This window comes from Dermochelys coriacea, chromosome 3, assembly GCF_009764565.3.
Source record: "Dermochelys coriacea isolate rDerCor1 chromosome 3, rDerCor1.pri.v4, whole genome shotgun sequence".
Taxonomy (NCBI): domain Eukaryota; kingdom Metazoa; phylum Chordata; order Testudines; family Dermochelyidae; genus Dermochelys; species Dermochelys coriacea.
In genome coordinates, this window is record NC_050070.1 from 38,783,911 (window position 1) to 38,808,622 (window position 24,712).

At 41.3% G+C, this 24,712-nt stretch overlaps 2 protein-coding genes and 1 long non-coding RNA gene across 11 annotated transcripts; 1 reads left to right on the forward strand and 2 right to left on the reverse strand.

Annotated features, from left to right (window-relative positions):
• Positions 1-448: 448 nt before the first annotated feature.
• On the reverse strand, positions 449-4,865 carry LOC119854079. 3 transcript variants are annotated; one of them, XM_043510319.1, is made up of 5 exons: positions 1,908-4,865; positions 1,678-1,824; positions 1,473-1,586; positions 1,317-1,377; positions 450-1,221 (listed from the first exon to the last, which is right to left on the reverse strand). In XM_043510319.1, exons 2-5 carry the CDS (start codon positions 1,789-1,791, stop codon positions 1,205-1,207), a joined length of 306 nt encoding a protein of 101 aa, XP_043366254.1. In that variant the 5' UTR covers positions 1,792-1,824; positions 1,908-4,865; the 3' UTR covers positions 450-1,204. The 3 variants fall into 3 exon arrangements, with proteins under 3 accessions (XP_043366252.1, XP_043366254.1, XP_038253916.1); XM_038397988.2 differs by having other exon boundaries at positions 452-1,221; positions 1,306-1,377; XM_043510317.1 differs by lacking the exon at positions 1,473-1,586 and having other exon boundaries at positions 449-1,221; positions 1,306-1,377.
• Positions 4,866-7,921: 3,056 nt separating this feature from the next.
• On the reverse strand, positions 7,922-13,596 carry LOC122459237. The gene is made up of 3 exons (XR_006279776.1): positions 12,861-13,596; positions 9,834-10,013; positions 7,922-9,287 (listed from the first exon to the last, which is right to left on the reverse strand). It is a non-coding gene; the product is annotated as an uncharacterized LOC122459237 (long non-coding RNA).
• A 362-nt stretch (positions 13,597-13,958) lies between these two features.
• Positions 13,959-22,828, forward strand: TMEM18 (transmembrane protein 18). 7 transcript variants are annotated; one of them, XM_043510322.1, is made up of 6 exons: positions 13,959-14,117; positions 14,898-15,018; positions 15,810-15,864; positions 17,532-17,625; positions 17,716-17,801; positions 18,396-22,828. In XM_043510322.1, the coding sequence occupies exons 1-6, from the start codon at positions 14,070-14,072 to the stop codon at positions 18,397-18,399; spliced, it is 408 nt and encodes a 135-aa protein (XP_043366257.1). In that variant the 5' UTR covers positions 13,959-14,069; the 3' UTR covers positions 18,400-22,828. The 7 variants fall into 7 exon arrangements, with proteins under 7 accessions (XP_043366257.1, XP_038252376.1, XP_043366255.1 ...); XM_038396448.2 differs by having other exon boundaries at positions 20,184-22,828; XM_043510320.1 differs by having other exon boundaries at positions 21,743-22,828.
• Positions 22,829-24,712: the final 1,884 nt, after the last annotated feature.

Genomic DNA, 24,712 nt, shown 5'->3' on the forward strand with positions numbered 1-24,712 from the left:
GTTTGTAATTTTTGAGGCTTGCGGCCTTATGTAAAAATAGCTTTAAACGCCTTTGCCACTTCTTCCCCTGTCTTATTCTTTAGGGTTACCGCCCAGGCATACTTAGACAAAATATCTATCACCATTAAAATATATTTATGACCATCGTGATTAGAACAGGAGACCATGTCAACCAAATACGCCTCCCATTGCGCGTTCACATCAGACACAAACGTTTTATTTCTTTTAAATGTAAGCGTTGCCAGTTTATGTAAAATGTAAGCCTCTTTATCCACAAGCCAAGCGGCAACCTGCTTTGTCTTTTAGCGGTGTCTTTTAGCGGCCTGAAATAAGGGTGTTACACCCTCCAAGCTTCCAACTTTTCCAGTAGAGTAATACATTTTCTTTAGCAACCTTGCCATGTCTAACCCATCTTACTTTAAAATCCATGTATACACAAGATTCAGTTTTTGCTTTTGATTTTATTTAATACAGAAGAGGCTATACACATTTTACTTAAAAAAAAAAATAAGACAAGCTTTTAATGCAGCAGCAAAGTAATATACGCACTATACACATTTATTTAATGCATAAGCAAAGTAATATAGAAAATGGTTATACAAACTTTTTTTAAATTTTACAATACATCTTAATCACTACTTTTTTTTACCCTTTAGAGTAAGGAGCTGGCATGTAAAAAGTTTTATAATCCATTTTATGAATCCTGCTACACACTGATTGCCCAATTTTGGCTGCCACCTCGTTTGACAGGTCTACCAGCAAGGCCACCGGGTCAGATGTCTCTGCAACCTTCCTGATCATTTTAACAACTTCAGTTACAGTTTCAGCGATCATATTAAGCTTTTTCAGTTTTTAGTCTTCAGCTATAATTATATTTAGAAGCTGGGTTACATTCAGTTTAGAAGAAATATGTCTAATCTGGTGAAATACTTCTGAGAGACCGCAAAAGATAGAAGGGTGACTAAATGGGTTGGGCTCGCCTACCGCACAGGCTGCACAGTTTTCCAAAAGTTGTTTTTTCAAGCAGTGGTAAATGGTTTTTACTACAACAGCCCTAAAAATCTCGGCCATAACGTCATCTTCGCAGCTCTGCTGGTCACCCTCCTCACTTATTACAGACTTTTTTTTACAATCTTGCTTCATGCAAAAACAACAGGTGCATATCATGGTTATTCTTCTAAAGGGCCACCTCTCTTTATCCTCTTCATCCTCTGAAGATGTCTGTCAAAAACAGAGAAAACATGTATTAAATTCTTTATTTCAATCATTTAAAAATAAAAAAGGCCTACAGTTTACTCGTGCTACCTCAATCGTACCCTCGTCTGATTCTGAATCATCATCCCCGGTGGATGCACCATCGGACCCCATGGCACCTTCCTGTTATTAAACACAAACATATAGCTGTACTTAACGCCCCCTTACATATATGCTTATATTTATATTTATTTCTAGATTCTCTAAGTAGCTTTTACCTCATCATGTTCTTTTGGGTCTACATTTGACAACCGCTCACTGCACCTCCAGGCTGTGTCGTTTGTTTCTGAATCACCACAGGCAGAGGCTCCGTCGGTCATCGTTTCAGCAACCTATTATTAAGCACTACCATATAGTGGCGCTTAACTGGTGGCTTACATAGATGGATTTTCTTTTCTTTCAAATAATTTAAGCTGTTTTTACCTCATCATGCGCTTCTGTTGCTTTGCCAGTAACAACGTTGCCGTCTTTCCATGACTTGGGGTCTATCGGTTGGTTTTCGACATCACTATCCTCCGACGGTCCCTCAGTTGCCATGTCCTCGTATACAGGTTCTTATTTCATTCCTACCTATAAAAAACAAAAATATTTAACCATCAATATTTATAAAATATTTGTAATTTTTCATTAATTTGTTATAAAAAGGGTCTTACCTCTGCCTTTGAGTCGGCTTCCTCCAAAGCCGGCAACAAATTTTTTTGCACTTTATACTTTTTTTCTTTTACAAATGGCTGTGACTCCATAAAGTCTTCCTGTTTTTTAGGTTCAATTTCAGGATGAAATACAGGGTTCGGTAACAGTCCCACCTCATTAGCAAAATAAGCGTAAAAGGGTCTTCTCTTCTGAACACGAACTGGTGTACCCAGGGGCAGTTCCAGCTTCTTGGCTTCTGTAGGTGTCTTGTACTTGGACATGTCTTTGTGTCTAGGCTCCCAGTTTTAAAGCCCTGCTCCCAAAATACGTGGCTTTATACACATGGCCAAATGCTCACTGGTTAGAGTTTTTCAAATAACCCGCCCCTCACTAGTACGTTTCTAAAAGGCTCTGGTTTAAAATCTTGGGACTACAGGATTGGTTCAACAAAAGCATCCTGTGACCTAGCTGTAAAATAGCTACAGATTGGGCCATCGAAAGGAGGGACTAGCTCCCCAGGAGCACCACCCAGAACAGCTATCATTTCACTACCAGCAGTCGCTGGGGTAGGATGTTTCACTCTGCATGTGCTCAGTAACACAGACTCTCTTACTGCTTTATTTTTTTCTCTCTTTACAATCCTCTCTCCTTTCTCTACCTACCCAAATAACCTTTCTTTCCTTTTTTTCCTCTAAACCTTACCCAATCTTTCTTTTTTCATCTTAAACTCTCTCACTCTAGTCTTTCAACCTTTTTCTCTAAATGTATCCAAGCACAAACACACACAACACTCCTCCATTCAAATATAAGAACATTTTTTTCAAAATGGCCAACGGCACCAAACTTTGGCACCAACGGAAACAGGGTTGGAGGGCGGAAAATAAGTCCCAAAGAAGGCGTGAAAACCTGTCAAAAATGCATGGTGATGAATGCTATCACGCCGTATACTACTCCTGTGTGTGTGCTAGAGAAGGCTCAAGGACCTGGCACAGCAAGGAGAGAGTGAGGAAGCCCAGGCTGACGGAACGGGTGGGCTCAATGGGACCTCAGTATAACAGTAGCATCCTGGATGGGGGGTCCAACCTGTCACAGTGGCGAAGCAAGCAGGGTAATGTGCACAGCTTGATGCTCTGAGACCCTGGTGGTGATTTTAAGTGAGTTTTAAGGGTGTTGGCTAGAGAAGAAAGTGGTTACTGGTTTATTTTCTGTTTGCTTATTTCGGGCAAGGGAAGTAGGGACAAAAAAAGTAAGAAAATAAGTGAAGCTACCAAAAAGTTGGAGCTCCACAGGTTGCAAGAAGAAGAAAACAAAAAGATGCATAAGAGACAGATGGAATTAAAACAGATGGAAATTGATAAGAAACAAGCAGCCCCCCAGAGAGCCATGGAACTGGGACAGCTAGAGGCTGACAAAGAAATGGAGACAGAACAGGTCAGGCATAAAGCTGCTCTGGAACTGAAGGATAGGTTGAGGAAGCCCAGGCTGGTGGAACGGACAGGCTCAGTGGGACTCCAGTATATCAGGTGGCACCCCAGATGGAGGGGTGCAAGCTGTCACAGCAAGGAAAAGAGAAGAAACAAAAGATGAAGAATTAATTAGTCTAAGAGCAGAAGCTGAAATCTTAAGAGCAACTATGTTGACACAAACTGTCCAGATCATTAGTTTCCAAAACAAATTAAACAAAGGAAAGAAGGAACAGGAAAAAATTATTCAAGAAATTAGGGAATGGAAACAAAAGGCAACAGATAGGCAGGTCACAGTGAGAGTTGTTCTCTTAGATGCAGGAGAAAAAGGGGAAGTGAATCATGAGGCACGTAAAAAACAAACATTAAAAGAGGAATTAAGAGTAAATAAAGGAGTAATAGCAGCAATAAAGTCTGGTAGTAACCAGTGGATCAGCGAAGAAACAGAATCAGATGAAGAGGGTTTTGATTCTCCTTCTTACAACAATTCAGAAGAGTTTCCCCCAGGACCTTATGGTCCACTAAGCAAAGAACTGGAAGAATTACAAAAGGACCTTCTACGGCCCCGATAGGTACAACTATTGTTATTAAAACTACTGCACATGGCTATAAGGGAGGATGAGAAGAGCAAACGGAGGAAAGATCCTATACCCCGGAACAAATTAAGGCCTGAGGGAAATCCATGGGTTTTCTAAATAAGAATACCACAGTCGAGTAGTTAGCAAAAGCATTAGGGATGCCTGGGTTAACAGGAAGAAACTTTTGAGCTTTGATAAAAGAATGTATTAGCTCAGAAGACTGCTGGACTTCCTTGCAAAATCCAGGGTAGAGGACAAAGAGATAGAAATGAGATAGAGGAAGAAATACTGAAATTCTTCTCCCTAACATAGACCCAGTTGTGTGGTTTCATAAGGAAAGACAAAAACCAGGGGAAGGGCCAGAACAAACATTCTGGGCTAACCCAATTATAATGCCATACAATTCAAAAGAGCCTTACTGTTTGGACTCAGTCAGATTTGGAGACTGGCTATGGTCTCTGACCACCCTGAACTTACCCCATTACATGAAATTGAAAAGGCAAAAAGGTTATACAAAATACAAAGGGAAACTTTCCCATCCACAAAGAAAAAAACAGAGTATCTGCAGTAACATTCTCCAATAATGGTCCACAGGGAAAAGGAGATAAAAGAATGGGACAGCATAACTTAAGCAGAGGAGAACAAAGAGTAGAGTAAAAGAAAAGTAAAAAGTCTGTTGCTCCTGAGAAAAAGAAAACTTTTGATTTAGGTAGAAATTGGCTTTGGAAAAAACTGTCACAATACGAGCCTAGGGATCAGATTAACGGGTTGCCCACTGAAGAACTGCTACAAAGATTGGCAAGTCATGAAAAAATCACATCTACGGCTCCCTAATACTCCATAGATCGTGGAATCATAGGATTGGAAGGTCATCTAGTCCAGTCCCCTGCAATCATAGAGGACTAAGTATTATCTAGACCATCCCTGACAAGTGTTTGTCTAACCTGCTCTTAAAAATCTCCAACGATGGAGATTCCACAAGCTCCCTAGCAATTTATTCCAGCGCTCATCCTTTGTAATTTGATCTAGTTTCTACTTTTTGTAGGACTCTTTTTTGATTTTTAGATCATTGAAAATCTCCTGGTTAAGCCAGGGTGTCTTTTGCCATACTTCCTATCTTTCCTACATAGTGGGATAGTTTGCTCTTATGCCCTTAATAATGTCTCTTTGAAAAACTGCCACTCTCATCAACTGTTTTTCTCCAGACTTGCTTCCCATGGGATCTTACCTACCAACTCCCTGTGTTTGCTAAAGTCTCCCTTCTTGAAATCCATTGTCTTTATTTTGCTGTTCTCTCTCCTAACATTTCTTAGAATCATTAACTCTTCCATTTCATGATCACTTTCACCCAAGCTGCCTTCCACTTTCAGATTCTCAACCAGTTCCTCCCTATTCGTCAACATCAAATCAAATTTCCCCTAGTGGCTTTCTCCATGTTCTGAAATAAAAATTGTCTCCAATACATCCCAAGAACTTGTTGGACAATCTGTGCTCAGCTGTGCCCTGTCTGAGTAGTTGAAGTCCCCCCTCACCACCAAGTCTTGTGATTTGGATGATCATGTTAATAGTTTAAAAAAATCCTCATCCACCTCTTCTTCCTGATTAGGTGGTCTGTATTAGACCCCAACCATGATATCACCCTTGGTTTTTACCCCTTTCAGCCTTACCCAGAGACTTTCAACTAGTCTGTCTCCTATTTCCATCTCACCTCAGTCCAAGTGTATACATTTTTAATATATAGGGAAACACCTCTTCCCTTTTTTCCCTGCCTGTCCTTCCTGAGCAAGCTGTACCTTTCTATACCAATATTCCTGTCATGCGTATGATCCCACCAAGTAACCTAACAGCCAGGCATTCACCTCCAAGATGCATCTGTCTCTTCCTGGGTCCCTACCCTTGACCAGAAGTATAGAAGAGAACACCACCTATGTTGGTTGGCTGAGAGAATGTCACCCCATTGAAAGAGCAACCAATCAGAGGCTGAGAAAACTTTATATCACTGAGAGATGACCAATCAGAGACAAGCTGGGTAGGCTGGAAATTGTATATAAGGATGACAGGCAAGTAGGCTGAACTTGTAGTGGTTCGAGACCTTCAAGAAGAACAGAAAGTGCAAGACTCCTTCTTTGGAAGAAAAGGGTTCCTAGTCAGCTTTGGGTGCAGTCTAATGAGGCTTTGGGAGGGGGTTGTTTTGGGGTTCCAGAAAGACACTGCCTGCAAGAAGCCTCAGGAAGCAGCAGCAGCAAGAGAACCCTGAGGTTGTCCTGGCGACGGTTGCTGTAACAACAAAGCCAACAGCCTCCACCAGCATCAGCTCCATAACTGATGCTGGAGGACTAGTCACTCCCTGAGCTGCCTGCCAGAGCAAGCTTTAGTATCGTGTCTCACCTGAGAGGACTGAGACAGAGCAGAAGGACCTTGAAGGTTCAAGAGATACTGAAGAATAATAGAAGTGTAATTTTTCATCAATTGTTAAGGAATGTGGGTTTTGCTTTTAAATAAAGTTGGATGCCAGTGGTCTGAGTGAGATCTTCCCTACTGATCTGGTAGCCACTTGGCCAAAGCCTACTGAACGTTTAAGTGTCAAATGGTAAATGTTTATTGTTAGTGTTACATGTTAAATGTTACTGTAAGTGTTAAGTGAATGATTATCTTGTGATAGATTATATAGTCTGTGTCAGTTATTTGATGCACTGTTTTATTTTTAAACTGTAATTCTTGCTTTACTCATTTCCTATTGTTTTTATGTAACTACCTAATCCCCTTAATAAATTATTATTTCTGTTTTTAAAGAATTTCTGTTTGTGTGTGTCAATCCTTGAGCAGAAGGTGGTATCTGTGTCCTTTCAGGGGTCAGCAAGACTAGGTTTCTCTGGGGAGCACTCTGCAGGTCAGAGACAAGCCCCTTGGGAAAACCCTAGTAATTCCTTTAGAGCGGACAACAACCTTGTTTACCCTTTGTCAGACAAATTTGTGGGTAATTTAATTGGCATCTAAAATCTTTAGGGTAACAGTTGGGGTATTCTGAGTCCCCATAACTTCCCCTTACCAGGACCAACAGGGTGTAATTGGATAGCCAAAGAAGGAAAAGGCATGATATAGGGAAAAGTGGTTAAATCTGGATAATGGCAGTGTACTTTGGTGTTAACAGACCAATGGATGCAATTATTAAAATCCATTGCTGAAATGCATACACAAATGGGAATAGCACTTAAAGCAAATGCTCAACAAATGGATAAGAAGATGGGACCAATCTTGCACCCTCAGGAATAGCAGATACGGGACATGGTCATGTACAGGCAATTTAAAGAAAAAGATCATGTGCTTAGCCCTATATGGGAAGGACCAGTAAGAATAGTAAATAAAGCAAGTCCCACAGTGTATCAGTTAGATATTCGACAAGGGGAAAAGGAAGTTTCTGAACTGTTCCATTCATCACAATTTAAAAAGCTGGAAGGGAGACCAAAAATAGTTACAATAATATCTCTTTTGTTATAGGGACAGGCAAAAGATAAGATAGGAAAAATGCAGAGCGAAAGAGTATGGAACGAGATGTGGGATGAGGAAGATTGGTATCTACTTTCCATTCCCTCTACCTGGATAGAATGAGATTTAGAGGAGTTCCTGGAAAGTTTACGTTCTGGAGTTTCTGTTCTGTGACCAGAGGTTTTGCCTCAGTTGCCTGAAATGCCTTACAATTCAAATTGGGAATTTTCAGAAAAACCTCGGAAAGGGGTTTAAAATTGGAAAAATTATAAACTGCTTAACTCAACATAAAATGGGTGGTGATAATATTAGGATCCTTTGGCATGCTAAGGATAATAATTAGTTTTAGAAATAAATCTTTAATTAAATAAAAATTAAGAACAGTTTAAATTAGAAAATGCAATGATGGGAGCTATAGGGTTATGTAATGGGAAATCCCACGGGAATGTATGGGAGCTCATAGAAATGAATAGGGATGATGCAATCAAGGCAAGGTATTGCATCCCATAGAAATACATTGTAGCCCATAGAAACAAATGAGACTTCCAGACAGGAAGTAGCTAGGGGTCATCTAAAGGTCAGCTGAAAAACCCCATAGCAATACATTCAGCCCATAGAAGTCTATGGGAGAGAGGAGGAGTTTTCTGTGCATGTGACTAATTAGCATATGCTAATTACTAATAACATATGCTAATATCTGGAAGCTGATTGGCTGAACTTGAGTATCACATGTCAGTACATGGGCATAAATTAGCATATGCAAATCGCTGGAAGCTCATTGGCTGAATTAGTATAATAAATTAATAGCTACTGAGCTGAAATTATATACGAAGGTGACAACCAGCAGGCTAAAATCTTGTAGGGGACAGGGACCTGAAGGAGAAAGGAACGCTGCAGGACACATGGAAGGAAGAAGACGCTCACAGAGTTGTGGCAACCACACCAGCGGAACCCTGCTGGGTAAGAAAGCTAACTATTGCCTTGCAGAAGCAGAGTAGCTAGTTACCTACTATCACGAGCATCGACAGCGCTCACTAGCGTTGACAATGCTCACTAGCCGCCATCACTCTCAAGGCAGCAACATTACAAGCCACAAGCAACAGCTTTTATAAGTAGTTAGTGGCCCTTCTACCCTAGTTTCTATAGCAGCTTCACAGCACATGCTCACGAGCATTGTTCTCAAGCAGCTCTTACAGAAGCAGCAGCAGTCCACACAAGGTTCTGAGGTTGCCCTGGCAACGGACATTTTTGCCACTCCACCAGCAGGAAGCCACCACAGCAGCTACCAATCGGGCTTCCATATCTGCCATATGAGGAGAAACTTCACCTAAGCAGGAGCAAGCGGCCACCCAACGCAGCCACTATCATCTGTGATTCACCCCCTACGAACAGCGATCTCTAGCTACTGACATAGCAGAAGGACCTTTGTAAGACAACTCAGAGGGACTTTTAAGAAGGCTTCTGTAAGTTTTTTATCTTAACATCCCAGAGTGTAAGGGTGCCAAGTGTAAATGAAGTTGGATGTTTGTGGTCTGAGTGAGATCTTCCCCCTACCTATCTAATAATTGCCTGATCAGCGCTTGTTGGATGCTTAGTATTAAATGTTTAACAGATATATTTTCACATTTAATTGTTATATTGTTACAAGGCATAGTGCAGTGGTGGGCAACCTGCGGCCCGCAGGGTGCACGTGGCCCATCAGGGTAATCTGATTGCAGGCCACGAGACATTTTGCTGACGTTGACTGTACGTTGGCTCCGTTGCTGACATTCCTGGCCAATGGGAGCTGTGGAAAGCGTCAGGCCACAGGGAAAGGAAGCAGATGTGCTCTGTCTTTACTAATATGTTCCAACGTCCAACAGTTTGAAAAAATCTAAGGTCAGAAATAAAATAGATCAGATAAAATACCTTTAATCAAAAAAATGACAAAAAGAGAAAGCTAGAAGACGAAGATCGAGAATTTCAAAATGATTGGACTGAGTCTTATGCTTGTATAGCGAGTTCAGCTGGACTCCCATTGTGCCTCATTTGCAATGAGAAATTATCCAACAATAAGAAATCAAATCTAGAAAGACATTTTGAAAAGAAAGATTGGACGTTTGCTGAAACCTATCCAGCTGGAGATGTCAGGAAAAAAGCAGTAGAGAAGCTCCGATGCAAAGCAGAGTAAACAAGATGTACGTTTGCTAAATGGATGAAGGCGTAACTACTACTGCTAACTTCATGGCATCTCAAGAAATCGTCAGAAGAGGGAAGCCATTCACAGATGGAGAATATGTGAAAGAATGTTTCGTTAAAACATCTAAGCACCTCTTTGGTGATTTTAAAAACAAAGATGAAATAGTTAAGAAAATTAGAGAAATACCATTATCTGCGAAGACTGTAAAGGACAGAACTATTAAGAAGACAACAGACGTACCCAGCAGGTTAGTGACATTCGATCAGCACCAGGTTTTTCTATTCCCTGCAATGAGACATGCGATGTGGATGACATCACTCAGGTTGCCTTACTTGGCAGATATGTTAATGATCAAGGTCCTCAAGAAGACTCAAAGGACAAACTCGGAGCAAAGATATTGCATCTGCTGTCACCGAACATCTGAAACAAAAATATATTGACATAAACAGAATAATTTTTATTGCTACAGATGGAGCACGGAGCATGAAGATTTCATTTCTTTACTTAAAAAAAGTATGGAGCACGATGTAATTTCATTTCACTGCATAACCCACCAGGAGGCGCTGTGTGCACAAACTTTTCCAGAGGAAATCTCAAAAGTAATGGAAATGGTCATGCAAATCATTAACAAAATAATCATCGGCAGTTTTGCGAGTTTCTTTGAGAAGTTAACAGCCAATATTCTGATCTTCTCATGTATATCAAGGTAAGATGGCTTTCCAGAGGCACAGTCCTGGTGAGGTTTGTGTCATGTCTTGAGGAAATTAGGGTGTTCCTCTGAGAAAAGGGCCTTAAATATACAGCGCTAACAGATCCTCACTGGCTTCAGAAATTCAGTTTCATGGTGTATTTAACTTGTCTTTTAAACGTGTTGAATCGGAAGCTACAGGGAAAAGGAAATACTGCAATTTCGCTTCTGAAAGAAGTTCTTTCATTTGAAAGAAACCTACCTTTGTTCGCAAGGAACATTGAGACGGGCATGTTAGTGCATTTCCCAACACTGAAGCAATACAAACAAATGACTGTGACTTTGACATTAGGTTCCTTGCAGAAACAGTCATCAAAGTGCAAGCTGCATTTTCTGACCGATTTCATGAGTTCAGAAGGGAAAAGGCCACTTTGTTGTTTCTGTTGAAACCACTTGAGGCTGACACTTCTGCATTAAATTTGTAGGAATTGATCAACTCAAGTAGCAGACATGCAAGACAAGGATTTATGGAATTCAAAATTGAAAGATCTTGTCACTGAACCTGAAAATCTGGAAAGGCAGAAATCCACCCTGTGGCTACAACACAAGTGGTCTGAAATGGATGACCTTAAACGGCAAGACCAGATTATATTCAATATTTGGAATTGTCTACCGGATACATACAGTCATCTGAAGAAATACATTTGGGTTTCTCTCAATCTTCGGTTCAATGTACTTCTGTGAACAAGTGTTTTCCAACATGAATTTCATCAAAAATAAACTGAGGAGCCAACTGCAAGATGTTAGTCTTGAGTTCTGCTTGAAAATGAAAATTACAGAATATTCATCGAACACTGAGCAACTCTCTAAAGATGTCCAACATCAGAAGTCACATTAAAAGTATTGGTGAGTAGTAATAACTTTAATATGTTCAATTATTATTAGTTGATAAATTCTTTTAAATTTTTATTAGAGGCCTTATGCATATGTATAAAAAGTTCAGTGTGTGCAAATATCACAACTTTGTATTTGTCTTAGTCTGTAGTCTCTTGTACCAGTTAAAAGTATGATCTTAAAGAATAATCCAATTGTGCTTTATTGCCTCTTATACATTGTATTTTTCCCTCTTCCTTTCTGCTTTAATTGAACATACTATAACCACTTAATTTTCTCTCAATAAATAAGACTTTGTTTTTGAAGATTTACTGCTTGCTTGTCTGTTCTTGATTGGAGGGGCTGTATCCGTGTTCTTTCAAATGTCAGCAAGGTTAACTTGCTTCCCTGGCAATTCCTTTAGGGCGGGTTGGTTACCGGTTTAGGTAAATTGGAAATTAAGGTTGTAAATTAGAAATATTATTTTAGGCAGTGTACTTGGTTTAAATTTAATTAAAATCTTCTGGTAACAACTGTTCCATGAATTTTGCCTTTGACAAATATGTAACATCTGCCTAGATGGACCCTTGGTCTGATACAGTATGGCAATGCCTATTTTCCTACAAATTTTACACACGAACTCTGCACTGGCTACCACTAAGCATTACATACAAAATTCTAAATAGCCTGGGCCCAGCTATGGGAGGCAATGACTTTCATTGCACTTGAAGCTTGTCAGAAACATAGGTACCTTTGTCTTTGGCAACCCACTAAATCTAAACTGGGCCAAATTCACCAGAGTGTTCCACTCATAAAATGAGAATCTACATCCTGGACTTGCTAATGTTTGTGTGGCCTTTGTTTGTTAGTTCCAGGTATAGCACAATGCTTCAGTCTGCAGTCTAGTCCAAATGTAAAGATGGGACCATAGGTGTGCACATGAGGTGTGCCGGGTGTGCCCAGGCACACCCTCATCAGGGCTGCCCCAAGCACAAAAAAAATGGGGGGCGGCCGGATTGCTGGAGATGGGAGTCCAAGGTAGGGGGGGCCACAGCCCAGCCTCTTTTCTCCGCCCCTGCTCTCCCCTGCGGGGGCAGAAGCTTGGTGGTGCTGTGCACCCCAGCCTCTGTCCTGCTGCTCCACGGCAGCCAGCAGCCAAGCTCCTGCCTCTTCCCTCAACCTGCAGCACACTCGCCCCTCCTCTTCTCACTCTCTCTCCCTGCCCCCGTTCAGCTGTGTGCTGGGGAGAGAGAGGAGGAAGTGGAGAAGAGGCAGGGGCAGGGCCTTGGGAAAGGGGGTGGAATCCCTTCTCCAGCTCCCTGCTGTGAACGGCTCAGAGCAGGGGGCTGGGAGAACCCCCACAACTCCAGCCCTCTTCCCCAGCCCTGACCCCGGCACCCCCCTCACACACACTCAGCCCTCTGCCCTGACTCCTGCACCCCCCAACCCCAGCCCTGACTCCTGCATCCCCTCACACACTCCAGCCCTCTGCCCTGACTCCTGCATGCCCCACGACCCCAGCCCTGACTCCTGCACCTCCAGACATACCCCCCCCAAACCCTATGCCCCGATTCTGCACCCCCCCACATCCCCACCCTCACCCTGAGCACCAAACGGGGAGCTCCTGCACCCTCCCGCCCACATATCCACCTGCACCCCTTGCACTAAATGGAAACTGCCCCAGGTAAGCGCTTCCTATTCCTTACATGGGCATGTACTTGGCGCAGTTCACTCCCATCCCAGACACCGGCTCCCTGGGAGACTCTGGATGCATGAATATCTGGCATGCGTCAGGTTGCAGCCTCTATTCTGGCTCCTCCTAAATATATGATTTTCCGCTGCTCAATCCATCCACACATCCGGGCAGAGTTCCTCTGCGCAGCATCTGCTGGCTCCCTTGACACCTTAGAGGAGCAGTGGGTTTTTTGCTTGGCGTCCCCATAGGTTCCCCTCGTTTAGCCCTGCGACCTCACTCCCGTTCCTGTTATACCTTTAGTTGTCCCCCAGAACCATTTGGAATCCCGGACCTATAGATCCTCCCCTGAGGCTGTGGGGAGGTCCTTTTGCTTCTGCCCGCCCACTTCCTGGATCCCAACAGGACCACACTTCTAGGGCTCCAGAGCTGACATGGGAATACTATCAACTCTTGGCCAGGTTTACTTCGACTCAGGTCCGGGTGCACTACAGCGTGGATGCCTAGAGCCCTAGATTCCACCACAGAACAGAAAATTTGTAATTTAGGATTAAAATGCAAAGTAGATGCTCAAGTCCAGGGTTCCCTCACATGGGTCTGCTGCCTGGACTCCGAATAACCCTAGTGTTTTACACTGCAACGTAGACATAGCCAGAGGCACTGAATAACGGCAGCGTTGACGGAAAGATATTGCTTCTTCTACTTCACCCTCTTCCCAGGCTCCGTTTATCACAGTCACCTATTTCCCACCACAGACACCCCTTCCCACCCATAGGCGGGCTACCCTGGGCTGCGGAAGGGACTTGATCACCCCAGCAGGCTAGGAGCCAAACGCAAGGGCGCACACCTCCCCCGCCTGCTCCAGCGCCAGGCAGGCAGCAATGATCGCGGGAACCCCGCCCAGAGCGGCCCTGCCCTGCACCCCCCCCCCCCGGCAGCCCTGCGAGAACGAGGCACCAGGGTAGCTTGGCTGCGCTGTGTAAGTGTAAGGAGAAGGGTAAACCCCGCCCCCGCCCCCGCCCCACCAGACACCTGCCGCCCCGGGAACGAGGCTGCGCAGAAAACACCAACACCCGCTCTCCCCGCATCGCGCGCGCTCGCTGTCTTGCCCTACATATGCGATGAAAGGCCGCGAGCCGTAACAGCGAGTCCCCGTCCTATCTCGCGGGATTTCCGCACTAACTTCTCGCGAGAATGAAGGGGGGGGGGGCCTCGGCAGTAGATGGAGCCGCCGCAGCGCGTGCCTATGGGCCTCCCCGCGATACTGGCGGTAACTTTCCCCCGCCCATCCTCGCGAGGAGCGCGCGCGCGGGGGCTCTCCATCTCGCACGGGAGGGGCGGGGCGGTGGACGGGGGAGGAAGTTGGTCTGTGGGGCGCCGGTGGGTGCGGGCCGGTGAGGGGAGTATTTCCGGGGCCCCGCTGGGTGCGGGGGGAGGCTGGCTGTTGGGCTCTGGTACCTCAGTCGGTGGAATAGTGGAGAATTCGGCTGCCTCTGGGGCAGTAATCAGGTGCCTCTGGTACGTCAGGTACCGGGCGTTATTGGGCTCTCCCCTATTCTGGCGGCAGAAAGGGCTCTCTGGGCGTGAGAGAGTGAAGCTGTCAAACCCCTCCTCATACGGGCCCAGTTATGGGTGTCCCTGGCCTCCGACTGTATCCGAGGCCCTACTTGGCAAACACCGGCGATGTGAGGCATCCCGCTGCGTGGAAGCGAAGTTACTCACACGTGTAAGGGTCCGTAATTTCCAGACCAGTCTGGTTTGCTTCACTTTGTTTGTTTCCTTGTTTAAAGGAAGCTTTAAGTTGGGGCTGTCTGCTTTAATGCTAAATCGTTTCCTTAATCTGCATTCCAAGGCTGAGCTTGTCTGATGTCAGTAATGTAGAAGAGTAAAGTAAAATTCCAGGCTTGCCAGGGACACACGTAAACAGTCTAAGATTGATAAACTGTTAATACGTAAGCCTAGAGTAACAAGGTTAGCGTGGGTACAGGTAAGACGAAAGTTTTTGTTCTATTTTGTAAAAGTTTCTTAGTTGACTTTGTTTTGTCTGCAGCAGACAGACTGGTCTGAACCATGGCTGTTGGGACTTGCAGTTTTCCACATCCTCTGCTTTCTGATCACTTGCTTTTCATTCCAGCGCTACCACCTGCAGATAGGGCATTTTCTCTGCATGGGTGAGTAGAGAATTAATAGCTTACCAGAGTTTGTGTTTCCATTTGAAATAGACACCCATATCTTTAAAGTTTATATATATTATTATACACCTTCTGTATTGTACACTAGTGATTATAATTTTGTTTGTGTTCATTTGTTATTATATACAAACACACACCACTTAGTAATGTAATATACCACTCAACAGTGTGTGTGTGTCTATGTGTATATATTTAATGTGTATATATATTAAAAAAAAATTAATAAATCCTCCTTTTTACTAAAATAAGCCTGATTTATTTGTGCCTTGTTTCCCAAACAGCTTGAACTAGCAACTCAAAAATAGTTTAAATCCTTTGGTCTTGTTGAAGACTTGTGCTTTGTTTAATTTAGGGTGGTTTTGTGGTTGAGAATTATTTAGCAGTTAAGTGGTTTCCATGTACTTCAGTGAGGCCAATATAGATACGAAGATGACCAAGCTGAATAGCAAGGAGCTAGTCTTGGGAAGAATGGGGACTCTGTGGTTTTTTTAATCTGTTTACTGTATGGTAGCCTTGTCTGAACACAGAAGTTTAAATGAGCATGTTCCCTAATTGATCAGCAACATAACAATGTTAATCGGTACGACTTTAAGTGAGGAGTTACTATATATATAAAAAGAAAAGGAGTACTTGTGGCACCTTAGAGACTAACAAATTTATTAGAGCATAAGGTTTCGTGAGCTACAGCTCACATAGACTCAGATCTGATCACCGGCTGTGCATTTGTCAAGAAATGTTCAACCTAATATTAGTTTCCTTCTGTGATCCAGTTGCCTTGGTGTATTGTGCTGAATATATCAATGAACTGGCTGCTATGAATTGGAGGTAATTACATTAACTTTTATTTTCATATTTAAATTTTGCTTTTATTGGGAATGCTGTTTTTTCTGTACAGTCCTCAAAAGCAATTTCTAAATGAAGTATCACATCCCTCAACAGTGGAAAGTAGGATAATGAATGGTTTCATTAGTTAACAAAAAAAATTGAACATTAAAATTATAATACAATATGTGCTAAGTATTATATTTTGTTTAGTACTGTATACCTAACCCTTATCCTTAAGGGAGAAAATGGATTGTTTTTATGCTTTTCTTGTTTGACCATCTTTAAAAATAACACTACAGATTCAGATTTATTTGGTTTTTGTTTTAGTTCAAATTAACCCCAGAAAACATGTGAAAACCCTTTTAAGTCACAAGTGAAAACAAGGTTAGGTGTTTTTTTTGAGAGGAGGTGGAAGGTATTTTTGCTTTTGGTCATGAAATTCATCCATATTTTTATTTGTGCAAGAACATAGAAATTTTTGCATGATTGGTCTCTACTCAAGAGACATAATGCTGGAACAGCAAGGTGTGATAATACTTGTCTATTTATATGTCTGGTCAAGCATGGGCTGCTAATTGTATGAAGTGGGAGGTATGACTTACTGAGGTCAAATTTGGGTACCTAAAACTAAGCACTGAGGGCCAGATTTTTAAGGGTATTTAGGCACAAAGTTGCACATAGGCAGCTAGTAGAATTTTCGAAAGTGCACAAATACCTAATTGCTGCTGAAATCAATGGAGTTGGATACCTAATTGCTTTTTAGAATCCCATTAGATGCTTATCTGCCTCTCTAGGTGCCTAAATGCCTTTAAAAATCTGGCTCTTAATCTGTATTTAGACACCTAAAAAAAAAATCAGCCTGATTTTTTTTCAGAGATATTGAACATCTATATCTTCCCGTGACTTATGAGAGCTATAGCTGTGCATCACCCTGAAAATTAGGTGTTTTTATGTAGACATCTAACTATTGATATGTGTGCTAAACTTAAGACATGAATGCTTGAAAATTCTGGCCCTAATGCTTAAATACTTCATGTATTCAAATATCAGGAATAATTGAAATTAGTGTCTACAAAAGAAGAGCTATTTCATAAATGTAAATGTGTGTTTTCTTTCTGATGGATAAGCATAGCTTCCTAATGTGAATGTGCACAGACAATTTCAAAGAGGAAGTTGTATCTATTAGTCAGTTTGGGTATGTCTACATTGCAGTTGCGTACCCTCGGCTGGCCCGTGCAAGCTGACTTGGGCTTGCGAGGCTTAGGCTAGGGAGTTAATGTGGTAGCCCAAGTCAGCTGTCACAGGCCAGCTGCAGGTTTTTAATTGCAGAGACGTATCCTCAGTTGCAATGTAGATGTTGGGGCTCAGTTTGCAGCCTATCCATTAGGATCCAAGGCATGAGGGTCCTTGAGCCCAGGCTGCAGCCGAGCTCAAACATCTACACGGTAGATAAACATCCCCTGAGTCAGCTGGCACAGGCTAGCTGCAGGTTTTTAATTGCAGTGCACATATACCCTCAATTCTACCACATTAACAAAAATGTGCAGAGTGCAAGGGTAGAATTGGTTACAGTATGCATACAAGCAGAACATACATGTACAGGAATTATTTTTTTATTGAAATGTAATGTATGAAGTATGCTGAGTAACGTGTTTTATTTATTTCAGGTTATTTTCTAAATACCAATATTTTGATTCAAGAGGGATGTTTATTTCCCTAATATTTTCAGCTCCATTGCTGTTGAATGCTATAATAATAGTGGTATGTGTTTTAATTTAAGTTTATATTTTTAATAAATCAGATTATAAATGTAATGTGTCCACATTATATGTAAATGTACTTACTTTTCAGATTACCTGGGTTTATAAAACTTTGAATGTAATGACTGAATTGAAGAACCTACAGCAAAAAAGAAGAGCAGAAAAAGAAAAGAAAAAGTGAATATTAATTGATTTATTTTTAATAACACTTTATGTAACCATTCCTTCCATTTTATTTATATATATATGTACTCTCTTGGCCTCCCCCCACCCCTTTATACTCTGGGCTTGTCAGCTACAAATGGTCCTTGTTTATATGTGATATGAATATGGCCATGCAAACAGAAAAAAGCTGATCTTAAAAAACCTTCATGCTCTTTACCATACAGTAGTTTGTTTTGTGCTGAGCCAATGTTGGAGCCTCTGCTAGATTAGACTTTCATATCTTCTGCTCAATAATCACTAGTCTATAAATTTCATAGGCTTATTTCATAGGCTGCTCATTAAGGGTCTGATTTGATATCCATGTAAAGTTAATTGGAGCTTTGGTACAGATTTCAGTGGGTGCAGGATTATACCCACTGTGTGCTTACAGTGCTTTATTATGAAATTAAAGTGTCTATACATTGAAAAACGACTGTTAAAAAAAAAAAAGTGTTGTGGATCTCGTGCATCCCACCAGGTGCATGTTAATAAGCAACTCTTACAGAATCAGTTTACAAATAAAAAGGTTTGTTTTTTTCCTTAACTCTCACTCCTGTAAATTTTAAGCTGAGACATGGTGGTCAAGATGGGTTCTGAAAAAGATTTGGCGGTCCTGGTAGATAATCAGCCGAACATGAGTGCCTACTGCAAACATGCAGTGCCTACTGCCTACGGCTGGCCAAAAGGAATATTGTGATCCTGGAGAATCTCAAATAAGAGTAGGGAGGCTGTTTTACTTCTGTATCTGGCGCTGGTGCGACCACTGCTGGCATACTGTGTCCAGTTCTGGTGTCTACAGTTCAAGAAGATGATTGATATATTGGAAATGGTTCACAGGAGAGCCACAAGAATGATTTAAAGGATTAGAAAACATGCTTTATAATGACTGAACTCTTTAGGTGGGATCCCAAGAGAGACTTAGACATTTGCCACACAGCATCACAATGCCGAACTGTAGGCAACAGGAGCAGCGGAACCCACAAAGCTGAGATAGCATTTAAGCTTCCTAGATGATGTATGGGAAGAGCTAGGCACCTAAGAATGTGATGTTCAAAGACAGCACACCAGGCAGGGAGTCGCCTAAGCTAGCAATGGCAAATGCTGACAAGAGTGGTGTGTCCTAAGACCCAGCTGTCTGTCAGAGATAGTGCCTGTCTTTGCTTAGCAAGCCGTGACTAGGAACCCATCTGGAATCAGGTGGCTTAGAAACCTACTGCATTTTTTTTGCAGAAATGAGTTGGAGGCCTCTACTGTTCCATACAAAATGGACCACTGCCTACTTGATAACTTTTAGCACAGTGGAGACAGCACTCACCTGGGGTGGGAGAGAGCCAGGTTCAATTCCCCTCTGCCAGAGGAGGAAAAGATTGGAATAGGTGGTCTCCCACACCTCAAGAAGGTGCTATAATCAATGAGCTATGGGATATTGTGATGTGGGTCTCTCTCAATCTCATAAAATATTCCACTGTGGATACATGATGTTTTAAATGGAGGAGGGTGACTGGGTGCAGGATTTTCCACTTCCCAGGTTGGTGCTCTAATCACAGTGCTACAGTCATATTCTCTGTCACCCAATGACAGTTCCACTGTAGCTAAAAACCTAAAAAGCCTAGTTATTGGGCCAGAGCTGAATGCAGTATGACTGAAAAGATGATCTGGTACAGACTTCCAAATAGCATATTAACATTAAAGGCTGTATATCTGCATAAGCCAAATAATACTAAGATCCCAAGTTTATACACACACATAAGCTTAACTTTAATCACTTGAGTAGTCCCCTTAATGTCAGTGAGACTACTCATAGGAGTAAAGTTAAACATGTGCATAAGCTTTTGAGGGACATGGGCCCAAGTTTGTATCACAAGTGTATTTAGGTTGTGGGAAACATGTACAGTGATTTGGCTGCAGATAATTTCCTTGATCCTCTATACAATAAGACTGACTATTGAGAGATCAAGTATAGCTGTGTAAAAACTCTTGCCCCCAAGCGGAAAAAGTAGGATTTTGTGAAAAGAGGTACTGGTTGTTTGCCATACTATGACTTCATAAGTAAGAAATTTACCATTTGCAACAAAATGTGTTCAGTGTTGTAAATGGCTATAATTCACCCTTAATCAAATTAATAAATTTGCACAATCTGTCCTTTTAATGTGAGATTAGGAAAATGAAAGTTTTTCTAAAACTGCATGAAATTTTCATGGGATTGGCCGTTACAAACAAAATTGCTATTTCTGAACTTTAGACATAGAAAAGAATTCATAGAGCAGTTCTCTAAGTTATAAATAAATGTAACGGAGAAAAAAATAAGGACCCCTTTCTGTTTCCAAGCATCCTGTACTCTATTTGTCTTTTTAGGCGCTGATCTTGCAAGCTGATCAGTGGGGACAGTTCTCTGCACCTTTGTGGAGCCGAACCAAAATCAGTGAAGCTTGTGCAGGCCCAAGAGTCCACCCACACGGATCACCTTATAAGGGTTGGGCCTTTCAGCATCAGGGACATGTCTCACTTTGTCTTGTACAGCAAGACAACAGTGTTGGAGCATAATAAATACTCTATTCAGGATTGCAGTATGTTAACACACATGCCAATATAAAAACTTTGATAAATAAAAATGACAGTTTTAGCATTGAGGAAGTTGGATATCACCATAATGATACAATAGTTTGCGTATTTTTAAGTGGGTAGAAGCTGGATATTTTCTTTGTTAAAAATCAGTTAATATGCAAGCACAGTGGCTTTTTTTTTCTGAAGTGTGGATATGTGCACATTGGAAGAGAATAGATGCCAAATCAATAAAGTAGGTATTTTTAAAAATTGGAATCTTCTTAGCTTTTTTTCAGTTCCAGGAAACTGTCAAAATACACTTTAGAATGCTAAGTATAATTGAAGCAGCACATGGTTTTAAGCCTTCTCTATTAAAAGGTCTCTTAAAGGTAAACAGCAATATGTTTAAGAAAAATAATTTAGTAGTATAAATTAATGACTACAAACTGAGACAAATGTGATTTTTTTTTCCAAATGTAGTAAAATGTAAATAACAAAAATATTCCAGCATTTTTTCCCCCATGGGGTTATCAAGCCTTACCTACGTTGATTACTTTTCCTTTAGATAACCTTTTCATATAACATTATGAAGGAAATTTTAAGTTTTAGAGTGAGGGAAATACATACAAGAATAATAAAAAATGGTTTTCAGATTTTTTTTTTTTAAAGTGGCTTTTTAACCATAAGGGCATCCCCCAGAGAATTAAATGGAAAGTGACGATTGCATTGGTTATAATAGGAATGGATTTATGAAGTGATGCAACAATAAATGTAACCTAAAAGCCTACTTGCTGACAAACCTAAAATAATTACATCGTTAATTCAGACAGTTTTTGCTGGTTTCAGCTTTCTATATGTGTAAGTAACTTGGGACTAAATTTTTATTTGTGGTGGAAAGCCTGAATCAACACGCTTTGCCTAGAAGATTTCAATGGAGGTTTTGTGAGAATGCTCCAGGTTCAATGACAAGGAGTCTAAGATACAGCCAAGGGATAGCTGCTCTACTAACTATTGCAGACTTTGGGCTAAAAAGGGGAATTTGGTCATTGGATTCATGTAGCTTGCAGGGACAAGCTACACCTCCAGCGTGCCCTGATCTCTTCAGTGCTACAGGGAGAATAATACTGTGGAATAATGCTAAAAGGTGCATGAGGAGTATGACATCCACCTGCCATCCTTCCTGTAGCCCAGCTTTTGCTGTATTTGAATCATGGCAATTCTGGGGCATTACGTGCCTTTGCAAAGGGGGACAGCTAGGACTGTGCTCTAAATTTGCTAAAGAACCCTAAATGCAATAGAATTTGAAGTTAAACATCACTCCAAATGCAAAACTGGTTAATGAACTGAGCTTGAGGTGAATTTGCCCAAGGACACTTGATTCAGCTCTGTCTGGGAACTTGACAAAAGGAGGAGAAGAAAACACAACCCTCCAAAAGCAAGTAGGAGTCAGTTTTTAACAATTTTCATTCTATATAAGAGGGCACAATCTCTGGCTTGGAACATGTTTACTGAAAGTAATGTGTTTCTTCAAGTTCAATAAGACAGTCAGATTATTTTGCTCCCTTTTTATTTTAAAGCTAAACTAAATCCATTAGGAATGAGGACACCTACTAGTACTGGCATAGACCCCAATATAGCGAAACACTTAGGGCTAGATTTTGAAAGGTATTCAGATGCCTGAAGATGCAGATTGGTGCCTAATGGGATTTTCAAAACTTTTTAAGCAAGTTAGGCACCTAATTCCCATTGATTTCAATGGTATTGACTAACTTTAAAACATGAATTGTTGATGGGACTACTTGCATGCATAAAATTATGCATAGACTTAAGTGCTTTGCTGGATCAGGGCCTCAAGTAGCATACTCATTTTGATAAATTTATCACGTATGCATTTTAGAAAATGTTCAACATAGCTTCTGCCAAGGTACTATATTAACTTTAAAACTAAGCTCTTTTTTTTTTTTTGGTAAGGATTATCATATGTAGGAGGAAGGGTTTGGTTTCCTTTTTTTACGTAGGTTTTATTACAGAATTGTTGGGAAAAAGTTTGAAGTCAGAAATAACTTGTAATTTTGATCACCAAAATTCACTGAAGTTTTGGGATGAAGACTAGTTTGACCTTTTCTTGATCTATAGCAACTGGGTTTAAAAAAAAAAAAGGCAAGAAAGAGGTTGTGTTAGGGGTTCAAAGAACCAAGTTTCTAATTAGTGAATATTTTATTCCTCTTATCGTTTTGAACAGTTTCTTACATACACATATATTAATCTTATGCTTTTTACATGACTGGGGAAAAATACTTGCATACACTGTAACTTTACAGCATGAATAAAACCAGTTTGTGCAAGTTGTTAGACAGACTTTGGTTATCTCAGCACAGAAAACTTCAAAATACTATATCTGTGCATATTTGTATCCAATGTAAATATTTTTAAATGCAAAACACCCCCTAAATCTTGTATATGTTCAAGAAATATGGGTCAGTTTTGAGTATGGCAATATTGGTTTGCATCCAATACAGGTGTAATATGAGTAGGGAATACTACAGTTAATTAAACTAACCATTGAATGGCAATGGTTCATACTCAAAAACTGACTTACTTCTCTTGCAGTATTTTCCATACTAATCATCACCATAGTAGCTAAGCAACTAATTGCAATATATAGGAATGAGCAAGAATGCTTAGAGTGTAAACACTTCAGAGCAGATACTTTGTGTTTATATATATTTTTACTACTGTAAAGCGTCCCATGCACTCATAATTTAAATAAAACCCTCTGCAGGAAAATCACTTTAAAAAGATAATTTATGCATCACAGTGCAATGTAAGGTTCAAATCCAGCAGATATGTATATACTTAATGTTGATTCCAGCGGAATTACTCATGGTAGTAAAGTTAAGCATGTTGGTAAGGGCTTGTAGGATCAAGGCTTATTCCTGTAAATAGATTTTAATTAAATAGTAGTGGAATTGGTTAAAACAAAGCAAATTTCTTAAAATGGACAAACTCCAAGTGCCAGTTATGACATGCACACAAATTTAGCCCAGAATCAAATGAACAGCATAACCTACCCTTTCTTTCCACCTCCTCATTCAAAGGTCTAAGAAAAGAGGCTTTGCACAGTACCTTGAAGTCCAATAGCATAAGTTCAGTTAGATCAGGGATTCTCAAACTTTAGCAACATATGGACCCCCATTTGAGTTTAATTTTTTTTGCAGATCCCCAACCTCCCCCCTCAAGCCCTGCCCCCACTCACCCCTTCCCCCAAGACCCCACCCCTGCCCCACCTCTTTCTGTCCCTCCTTTTCCCTGCTTCTTTATGCCCCCATCCCTGCTCCTTCTCCTGCACACTGCTGAACAGCTGTTCCCCGATGTGTAGGAGGCTTTGGGAGGGAGGGAGGGGGAAGAGTTGATCCTGGGGAGTACCCTCATGGACTCGCAAGGGTCTGCAGACCCCAATTTGAGAAACTCTGGGTTAGATGAATAAGAGACAGATTCCAAAGTCGAGGGCCCTTCATGGGACGCATCCTGCCAAACTAGTCGTTCAGTTTGGACTGTAGGCACATCAGAGACCTCAGTTGTCATGGGAGCAAATGTGCAGAAAGGTAGTCTTTCATAAATTAGGACCTAGGGCTTTCTGAATCAAGGTGAAGCCTTAGAAGGGAATGTGAATAAGAACAGCATACCATTCTGGGACAGGGATACGGATCTTTGATCATACAGTAGAAATAATGATGTTTTAGGAGCACCTCAACTGGTCTAAGAATCCATATAGTGTATCTGAATATATTTGTGGATATCCAGCCATCAGCACAAGCTCGATGTGGGTAAAACAGCTAATTTCCCCCCCACACTTCATTTCCACTACCCTCTTTCTCAATTACTGTTGATAACAGCACTATCCTTCCTGTCACTCAAGCCTGTACACTGAGTGCCATCCTTGACTCAGACCTATCTCCAAGTCCTCACTGTGACCTATGGTGCCTAGGGTAGCCCTCACTGGAAATGCCACAGTCAGGGCAAGCTACAAAAGGGAGAGCAGAAACTCCCAAAGCTGATGGGTAACACTGACTTTAAACTTCTCAACCAGTCACAAACTCTCCTACTGATCCCCCACACTGGTTAGTCAGCCCAGAGGTTCAGTGCAGTGAGAAGTTATTTAAAAGTTATTTAAAAAACTCTGCTCACGTATACAAAATGTTCTTCTGACCCCAAAGGGTCAGCCACATTACCAGGTCAGTATAAGTTTGGATCTTACCTAAAATACCATGCTGCTAGCCAATCCTTTAGTGTCTAAAACTAAAGGTTTATTATAAAGAAAAAAGAACAAGAAATGGTTA